The sequence below is a fragment of the Lissotriton vulgaris genome, chromosome 9 (genome assembly GCF_964263255.1).
Source record: "Lissotriton vulgaris chromosome 9, aLisVul1.2, whole genome shotgun sequence".
Classification (NCBI taxonomy): Eukaryota; Metazoa; Chordata; class Amphibia; order Caudata; family Salamandridae; genus Lissotriton; species Lissotriton vulgaris.
The window spans coordinates 598,525,513-598,536,085 of record NC_141697.1 but is presented as its reverse complement, the minus strand read 5'-3'; the positions used below and the strand labels follow the sequence as shown (position 1 = coordinate 598,536,085).

Below are 10,573 nucleotides of genomic sequence, written 5' to 3'. Positions count from 1 at the left end.
TTTATACTAAGGAGGGGACACTCTATTTGTTCTGCTGTCATAAGAGTAAAGGATGATAGAGCAGACATAGGCCCCTCTGTTCTTCTCTGATCTCTGATGCACTAGACTCGGACTGTAAGTCTATTTGTGAGAGGTTTTGTATCTCAACAGTAGAGGTGTCAAATTCCTTATGGAGGGTAAGCATTTTTGTTTTAAAATAGTTTGCTAATTTATTACAGAAATCTTGGGATACCTCTAAGTTGGTGGAATCTTTGGGAGTAGATAGCAGATTTACCACATTAACTATTTCTCTTGTGGAATTTTCAGAGTTGATTTTATTAGTGCAAAAGTTCAATTTTTCTTTTCTAATTGCTACCTTGTAATCCCTAATAAGGACTTGATATGATTCTTTTTCCAGGATCTCATAGTTTTTCTGCCAGGCTCATTCTTGTCGCAAGCAGGACTGTCTACGTTGTCTGAGCCGCTAGGTGAACCATGCAGCTGTTGGCAGCTTACTGTGCTTCTTGGCTTCCTTAAGAGGGGCAACCATATCCACAGCAGAGCTGAGCCAGAATGGGAAATCCATTACAGCCAGCTCCAGCTCCACATCCTCATGATCTGTCCTGTTACTGGTCCCAAGGGCAATAGAGAAGGTTTCTCCTGATAATCTGTTACAGGTTCTTTTACATAGCCTATCATTTTCGCTGTTTGGGACCTCCTGTTTGGTTGTCCAAGAGAGTGAGAAGCCTACTGCATAGTGGTCCGACTAGCTAAGTGGTAATACCTCATTTAGCTTCAGACGTGAGTCATTAGAGAATATTTCATCCAGTGGGTGCCCTGCACTATGTGTATCATGCATTGTCCAATTGGGAGAGGCCAAAGCATGCCATTGTATCCATAAATGGCCTTGAGGCTTTACACATATCATCTTCCAGATGGAAGTTAAACTCTCCCAGGAAAGTGAAATTATCTTTTCCTAGATGAGGTTCAATTATATGGACTAGTTCTATCGTAAAGCCGGACCTAGGTCCTGGGCGTCTATACACTAGAACACCAGTAAAAGATTTTGTTGAATGTAGTTTTATTGAAAAATGCAGTGCCTCATACGGGCTTGTGGCCTTTATAGGCTACATGAGGCAATGATACTCTGTCTTGTGTACGATTGCTAGACCTCCCCCTAGTATGCCAGTCCTGTCATGCCTAAGGACCGTAAACCCTGGGGATGGCATCCACCAAGTCAGGCCGGACAAGTCAGTTGCCCAGGTTTCAGTCCCAAACACCCAGTCCGGGTCGTGTGCCAATGTGAATTCGGCAAACTCTGTTTTGATTTTAATTAGAGATCTGGGGCCAGATGTAGGAAGCCTAATACCGGTCGGTAACGGCCGAAATTACCGAATTTCGGCTGATACCGACCGGTATTTCGCTTTTTAGATGTAGGGACCTAATTTGAGGATTCGTAATTTATCGAATCGGTAAATTACCGAATTCTTAAATACCGATTCTGTAAATTACCGAATCCCTAATGTAGGTAGCACTCAAATGATTGCTTTTCCCATTTTAGGATTCGTTATTTACCACCAACTACAAGTTGGTGGTAAATATCAAAAACCCCAAAAGATGCAATTTTTTGCAAATTATTACAGTGCCATGTGGCAGACATTCATGCTCATAGGGCATGTATGTGTGCCACATATGCACCCATACACAATTCAGGGGTGCAACAGGATGTCAAAGTGACACCCTGCCACCCTTCAATGTGTTCCCCCTTTTGAATGGGAATTACCAAATTGGTAAATACCGATTCGGTATTTACCGAATCTTACAGATTCGGTAATACTTACCGAATGAATACCTACATCCCATTTACCGATTCTAAAATACCGAATCAGTAAAATTCGGTATTTTAGAATCGGTAAATCTGGATTACCTACATCTGGCCCCTGGTATTGATCAGGAACCCATTATATTTATCCTACATTGGGGCAGACTCCTTCTTTAGATGACCACTCTCTGGAGTGCTATGGGGTTTAGTGGGCATGCTGGATGAGGGAGAAGGGATACCAACACTAAATCTACATTATATTTGGCAAATCGGATAACTGGCCATGTGTGAAACCATATTGAAGAAGAAAAAACCCTCAACTTGAAGAGAGGAAGAATGAGTATTAACATGTCCTCTATATGATTCTGCAGTTGGTGCTTTAGCAAGAACCAGTAAATTCCCCCCATCAGCTCTATTGTTCGATTAACCGAAGTGGAAGTTTTGTCCTGAGGAAGGTGGCAGTCAATATGAAGTGACCACTGAAACGTGTGGCGACTACTGTTTTAAAATCACGGAAAGCCAGCCAACAGTGCTTAAATAATAGGTGTAATATATTATAGACACTATGACATTGGGATGTACATAATCCGGGGTCATATCATTTTTATGGATTTAGATGTAGGAGTCTGATACTGTGTTTATTAGAATGCATGACGTGGAAATCTGATTGTCATATTTGAATTATTTAACACAGTGCTTTTTTGTTTTTAAAAATGTGTATAACTTTCTGAATGTATATACTATATTATAATTAAGTTAAATCTTTGTAATTTAATAAATTTCCATTCACGTATGAATTGAAATCGTAATAAAAGATTTGAAGAGTAATTGTGAGTTAGGCCATATACTGAGTAAATTAGGATGTAATGTAGAAGAATATAAGTTATGGGGGTTTATTTTGTGTTGTTAATTCTGTAATTTACCCTGTTCCTCCACACCTATATTATAGAGGGTTTCCCGCCTTTTTAGGTCTCACATAGCAATGCAGCGCTATGCGCTGCTTGAGAAGCGAGCCTTATTGTTGCTGTGTAGTGGAAAAGTAGATGTGCACGAGCGTCAAAACCCATTGCAGACAATGGGTGTAAACGCGCGGTTTAGCAGACATGAGCGGTGAATGCACCCGTCTCCTCTCGCGCTCCGCCACGCTTTCGCAAGGGCTCAGCTCGCTCCCTCTCCCCCCCTCCCTCCGTGTATTCGCGAACGCAGGACAGGAGATATGCGTTCACTTTCGCGATGGCTCAGCTCTCTCCCTCTCTCTCCCTCCCTCCCTCCCTCTCTATGCGCACGCAGGACAGGAGATATGCATAGCACGCTTTCACTCACTCCCTTCCCCCTCCCCAAGCCCCCCCTCCTAAATTCGGACTTAGCAACGGTTTATAATTACCTCAATGCCTAAGCGCTTTTCTCAGCACTCTGCATGTGGCAAGCCTGCGTCTCCGGATTGACCCGCCTCGAGGAGCGCGCCTGCTTTCCTCCCCGCTTGTGACGAGGCCGCTCCTCCCAGGCTCCTCCTCCTGCCTGTGCCTACCCTATCCAAGAGGAGGCAGCAAGTTCTGAGCCAGGAGGATCCCGCCCTCTGTGTCAGCAGCCAGATGGAGGAGTCGGGAGCTCCTCTTGCAGGCTTAGATGAAGCTCTGGAGATGAAGCTCTTTCTCTGTGTTTTTTCTTTTAAATTGTTATTTGCTTTCCTTAATTGGTATTGTGATTGGGTGCTCAGGGGGATGCAGATGGGGCAGTGGAAGGAGTTCAGGCATCTGTGGCGACTTGTTGCTGAAACCGCTAATTGATGTTGGGGTGTGGACTGCTGCAGTCATGGCCGTGAAGAGCGCAACTTTTCATGACTGGATAGAGCTGTTCTGCACAGCAATGATTTTCAAGTGTATCTTCTGCAGACGTCAGTGCACGCTTTCACCAGACACACACACACACCACCAGCCGTCAGTGCACGCTTTCACCAGGCGCACACCACCAGCCATCAGTGCACACTTTCACCAGGCACAGACACCATCAGTCGTCAGTGAACGCTTTCACCAAGCACAAATACAGCCAGCCGTCAGTGCACGCTTTCACCAGGCACGAACAACACCAGCCGTCTGTGCACGCTTCCACCAGGCACATACCACCAGACATCAGTCCACGCTTTCACCAGGCACAGACACCATCAGTCGTCAGTGCACGCTTTCACCGGGCACAAACACCACCAGCCATCAGTGCACGCTTTTACCAGGCACACACAACCACACCGTCAGTGCACACTTACACCAGGCACAGACACCATCAGTTTTTAGTGCACACTTTCACCGGGCACAAACACTACTAGCCGCCAGTGCACGCTTCCCCGGGCACAAACAACACCAGCCGTCAGTGCACGCTTCCACCAGTCACACACCACCAGCCTTCAGTGCACGCTTTCACTAGACACACACACACCACCAGCCGTCAGTGCACGCTTTCACCAGGCACACACCACCAGCCGTCAGTGCATGCTTTCACCAGGCACAAACACCATCAGTCCTCAGTACACGCTTTCACTGGGCACAAACACCACACACAACCACACCGTCAGTGCACACTTTCACCAGGCACAGACACCATCAGTCGTCAGTGCACGCTTTCACTGGGCACAAATACTACCAGACATCAGTGCACGCTTTCACTGGGCACAAACAACACCAACCTTCAGTACACGCTTTCACCAGGCACACACACACCACCAGCTGTCAGTGCACGCTTTCACCAGACACACACCACCTGCCGTCAGTGCATGCTTTCACCAGCCGTAGACACCATCAGTTGTCAGTGCACGCTTTCATCGGGCACACACACCACCAGCCGTCATTGCACGCTTTCACCGGGCACAAACACCACCAGCCGTCAGTGCAAGCTTTCACCAGGCACTCACCACCAGCCGTTAGTGCACGCTTTCACCAGGCACACACACCACCACCGTCAGTGCACACTTCCACCAGGCACACACACCACCAGCCGGCAGTGCACACTTCCACCAGGCACACACCGCCAGCCGTCAATGCAAGCTTTCACCAGGCACACACACACCACCATCCGTCAGTGCACGCTTTCACCAGGCACCCACACACCACCAGCCACCAGTGCACGCTTTCACCAGGCACACACCACCAGCCGTTAGTGCACGCTTTCACCAGGCACACACACCACCAGCCGTCAGTGCACGCTTCCACCAGGCAAACACACCACCAGCCGGCAGTGCACACTTCCAACAGGCACACACTCCACCAGCCATCAGTGCACAATTTCTACAGGCACCCACACCACCAGCCATCAGTACACACTACAATTGTTAACGCATCCACAATTAACTATTGTAGCAATCGCAGTAAGGCCCACTTTACTTTAAACATATTCATCTAAAGCGCAGCATGACACCATTGCTACAAAAATAAATACACATTTGTTTTTACTACAATTTATAGACTTTTGTTGCAATTGGTGTTGCAATATTTAGCAATGCTAATAGCTCAAACTTAATTAATGCGAGACCTATTGCATTGCAAATGCTTGTTTCTTTAGCCGTGTTGTTTGTAATGTTTAGACTAGCTCCTGTTTAGTCCTGTTGCGAGAGGTTCTCACTTTCTCCCCAGGGAATATTATGCCCTCGTTGTTGCCTCATACATTTTCTCAGACTTTTGTAATGCTTAAGACCTCTGATCTCATGGACTTTTTAAAGAGGGCACACGATGTTATGTTAGAACAGTCTGCAACCTCAGGAAATGCTATTTATCCGCATCTTGGCAAGAGTTACGCTGGCAGGAAGTGGAGCAAAGAGAACTCTTTAAGAACGCGTGCTTGACTCACCAATCTTTTTTACAGCCATGAGTAATCTGATTTCACAAATGTGTTATATGTTTCCAACCATTTTCGCGTGCTCTGAAAATCAGCTCTATATTCCTCAAATGAGGAGGGTGCAGGCCGGGGCGTTAGTTAATTCAGATATCTTGCCCGTTTTTTTGCTACATCGGACTTCATTTGACCTTTGTGCAGTTTATGACAAAACACTTAAATTACTGGATTAAATTTGAAAATAAAACTCCTTTTTCACGATTTTTTTCTTGAATAAAATCGGTGGCAGATATTAACTAAGGTACATCGTGGCGAAGTGTCCATTTTTCCAACATACTGCCAATTACACATTAAGTTACATCTTTTTTTACACTTTTAACTGTACAGTAGTTACTAGTTATTTCGTTATACCTAATCTCTTCATCCGTAAGGTGTTTCTATTTTAAATTACTAGTTTTTTAGGCGTTTCATGTCAGTCAGTCAGGTTGCTTAGGGTTTCGTGAAACTAGTGTTCTCTCGAATGGACAAAATGATTGTTTACGTCAAATTGACGAGGATCGCGTCAGGTTTCTATGACAACAGTTCCCTTTCTAACACATAGCGTCGGCTGAGGGAGTGAGTGAGGGAGAATACTAGTACAAACCGAAGCGAGGATGGCGGCAATCATGAAAGCGCTCGCCTTGAGTTCATTGCCAGAGTCCCCGGCTGTATCCGCGGCTTTGGAGCACCTGTCTGCTATAGGTGAGTGACGGAAACTTGGTCCAGGTGATTCTAAAATTCACTGAAGTTCATACGCCAGCATTCATGTCATCATTTTAGGAAAGAGTGTGTCTGAACGGCGGCCATGCCTGGATCAGGCACCCGGCTGCCACTTCAATTTTGTTTTTTTAATTCGTGCCTTGACCTACAGTGGAACGAGAAATATTTTCGTCAAGAAGAAGCGGAAACAAGAGAAATACGCGAGGATGAGTGTTTATTTTCGCAATGGCAACATAATTCCACATAGTAGTCAAGTAGATCCTTAGAGCCTAACTGCACAATACGAGGACTAACAAAACGGCAACCATGCCATGGTCAGGCACACACACACACACACACACACACACACACGTTCTCCATTTATAATTATAAGTGCGTTATTCTCTCACTCTAACTCTCCAAAGTCACTCTTTTTGTCGCTGTCATTCACTCTCTGAGCTTCGCACGCGGCTCTGCAGGACAGGCGCGCAACGCACTGTCTCTCAACCCGGGCTGCTGCAGCATCGGCTGGGCAGTGTCTTGAGTCTTATCTCCGTCACACCCGAGGTTTTTAAAGACAGGTCTTTAAAAGACCATTTACATGCCTTTGTGATCTTGTTAGGAAGAAGTCCCCCCCCCCCCCCCCTCCCACTCGTTCTGGTATCTCTTGGGCCCCCTCTCTGCCTATTCCTTACATTTGTATTTTATTTTTACTGCTACTTTGGGAGAACTCTTTTAGTGAAAAGGCATCTCACTTTGAGGGATGCCACCTTTCCAAAAGAAAAACACCGCCATTTGTTGTTTAAAGAGTCTGCAAAGGCTTCGCGTTACCACTAAACAGAGTTGTAAATAAATGGTATGTATTCATTAGTAACATTTTCTGTCTATGTTTCCTTAATTATTAGTCATGGATTATTAATACAACCTTAGAACACATTTAAAAGTGCTTTCTATTTATATTTGCTGTTTGAAGTATGCACAGATAAGTGCAAAAAATAACCTGGGTTTAGGTGATATTGCTTATTTTTATACTGGTTGGGACAACAAAATACCAGTGGTGCTGGTAGTAATCCGATCAGCTGACAACCCTAATCAGGAGACAAAAAGTTTGTTGCAGGATCAGCCCAATATTTATTTCTTCCACCCTCCATCCCTGATTGATACCACAATAGTAATCGTTTAGATCATATTTTAAACCCTACTACAACTCACTCATTCTCACTGCTCACCCTTCACTTTCACACTCACCTTGTACTCTGTACTCACGGCGATCACACTTCTCACCATGCACTCACGCCATTCACCCTTCTCCTACCCTGCACACAAGCACACCTCTCACCCTGCATGCCCATGACACTCCACTCACTCGTCACTTTCACCACTCACCCTACACTCACAGCGATCACACTGCATTCACGATGTTACCCTGCACTCAAACCGTTCATCCTCTAATTACCCTGCGCTCACATGAGCACACCGCTTACCCGGCCCTCACAGCAATCACACTGCACTCATGTCCCTTGTAATGAACTCACACCGCTCTCCCTCCAGTTGCCCTGTGGTCACAAGAGCACACCATTCACCCTGCATTCCCAAAGATGACACTGCACTTACACCACTAACCATGCACTCATGCTTTTAACCCTGCACTTACATGAGCACACTAGTCACCCTACACTCATGTGACATTTAACTCACCTGCCACTCTTACAGCTCACTCTGCAATCTCACTCAAACAAGCACATCACTCACCATTCATTCATTCCTCCCACTCTACACTTTCATCCAAACTCATGTCACTTCTTTCACCCATCAGTCACCCGTTCTCACTCTACTCTCACTGTGCACTAACCTAAGCACTCCTTTCACTCACACAGCTCATCCTTCACTCACATGGGAACAGCACTCCCACCACGCAAACAAGCTCAGCAATCACGTTGGAGTCACACCACTCACCCTGCACTTCCTCCTCTCACCCTGCAATCAGATTAAAAAACCTCTGAGCCTGCATTCATACTGGCACTCTGTTCATCCTACCTACACACAGGTACAATACTCTGAAAGAATTTACAGGGACATACCACTCGCTCTGCACTAACTCCTCTCACCATGCACTCACCACTCTCGCAAATCACCCTTCATGACCTCCTCGTCCGCCTTCCTCACCACAGCAATCACACACGAGCAGTATGCTCCCACAGAAACTCCAAGCAAAAATCAGTTAGCTTACTAGTCTCACCTGTTCCTCCAATATGGCCCCCATCATCCTCCACCAATCCTATAAAAGGATACCACACCGTAACCACTTCCTGTTTTTTTGTTTCTGCAGTACTCCGAGTGCTGTTTCCTGTTTAAGGTAAGTGGGGATTGTGGTCCTTCTGTAGCGTACTTCATGTTCTCCGGGAGGTCTTGGTATGCAATGCATACTGGGGCGACCTCTACAGATGTGCTCCCTGTGTCCTGCTCTAGTGGACTTTAGGGCTGCCCTGCATTTGCCTTGGTTTTATTGCATGTCTAGTACACTGTGACTGCAGAGTCCTGCTCTAGCGGACTTGGCGGTACTGCGCGTTTGATTGGTGTGTTTGAGCCGGTTGGTTCCTCTCCCCTGTTGGGTAGATTCCGTCCCTGCTGGGGCAGTGAGGAATAGGGGGAATACTCACCGGTATGTCTCTTCTATTCGGTCTGAGTGCTCCGGTGATTTAGACTGCAGCTTGGGGGATTGGATATACGCCAGCATGGGTTTTCGAGTCCGAGCGCTGACCCAGTCTGCATGTTTTTGCAGCAGGGTGAGGTGCGCGCTTCGGACGTGTCGGTGACCGCCCAGGTGCATTATGGGGGTTCTTTTTCACTACGGAGAGCAAGAGAAAGTTGAATCAGTTTCATTCTCCCAGTATCAATGCTTACACACACAAGTAACTGATGCCCTAAAATTTCTACCAAGAAACTCCAGGCTTCTTGTTAGGTCAGGATGTTATATTTTACCTCTGCTCGGTCCTGCAAGTTAGGGATATCCAAAGATATTGGAGTAGACGCCTCACTCACTTATCGTGACATGCTTCATCATTGGCACCTATCCACACCCGGGTGAGATGATACTACCCGGGCGGACTCTACCATAGATGGAATGGGAGTTCCTAGATAGAGCAGAACTGGACAAGCAGGGCTCCAGATGAGTGATATTTAAAAAACGAACACCTCAAGGTATACCCAAAGGCTATGCTTTATTCGGAGGGTACTTGGGGTGTAAACAAAAATGCGAGTTTACTAGGTTTTCTTGAATTCAATAATTCAATTGTACCCCTGTTTCTGTGCCAACATGTTTCGCCCTCTCTGTGAACCCTATCGGGTCTGGGGCCTTCGTCAGGGCTACATTTTGTGTATCCCTGCTTCTACTTGTGCACATACACCATGCACACTCGTGAGGCCTAATGCTCTCACCTGTCTTGATTTTATCTTCAGAGAATTTTCTGTGAAAGGAGAGAAACAGAGAGGGGACTTTTACTTCTCTCATCCATCCTGACTATTTTAATGCATCTCAAACATTCTTTATGTTGGACAATTACCTTGTGTTTTATATGTATCTTTTATCTGTGATTATCAACCTGACAACAATCTTCCTTGTAAATTTCTCTATATTAAAAACAGTGGATATGGTGCTCCCATGGTGTACGTAAGATATGTTCATGTGGGTTGCGGTTCAATTCTATTAAAATCAGTGGTCTTTTTTCTATGGTGAAATATATTCTAGGTCCAGATATATACCTTTGTGGGGTGGGTCATCTATGCTGTGAGTTTTTTCTTTCAACCACCTACATACTTTGTCAATCATATTCAGCCAGACTTGTGCTTACCCTCTGGTTTTATTTTTCAAAGTTCATGTGGTCCGTGCCGTCTTTTAGTCACACACTTGAAGGGAGAGAACAGGAACATAAATGTGTGGCGGTTGGCCTGTAAGACAGTATACATGCATGGTACTTTACATTTTAAGTCCCTATACTTTATGGCTTCTTAGATGTATTTATTGGAGGACGTTTGTTATTGCCTTTGTGGATTATCAATTAATAGCGGCAAACCCCCCTCCATTCTACCAGTTGTTGATCCAGTCGCATTCAGACCCCTATTGTATCTCTTAATAGTGCAGCTGTGACATTCTTAAGACCGTGTCCTCACCCGCTCCCATTCATAGTGTTGGAGCTATATGTTCTCTGATGCCAA

General features: G+C 45.6%; 1 protein-coding gene across 1 annotated transcript in view; it reads left to right on the top strand.

Annotated features, from left to right (window-relative positions):
• Positions 1-6,204: 6,204 nt before the first annotated feature.
• CCDC175 (coiled-coil domain containing 175) overlaps positions 6,205-10,573 on the top strand; it is a 406,581-nt gene continuing 402,212 nt past the window's right edge. The window contains exon 1 of the mRNA XM_086938208.1: positions 6,205-6,361. Coding sequence (XP_086794334.1) covers positions 6,274-6,361 — 88 coding nt within the window. The 5' untranslated portion in view covers positions 6,205-6,273. The remainder of the gene's footprint in view (positions 6,362-10,573) is intronic.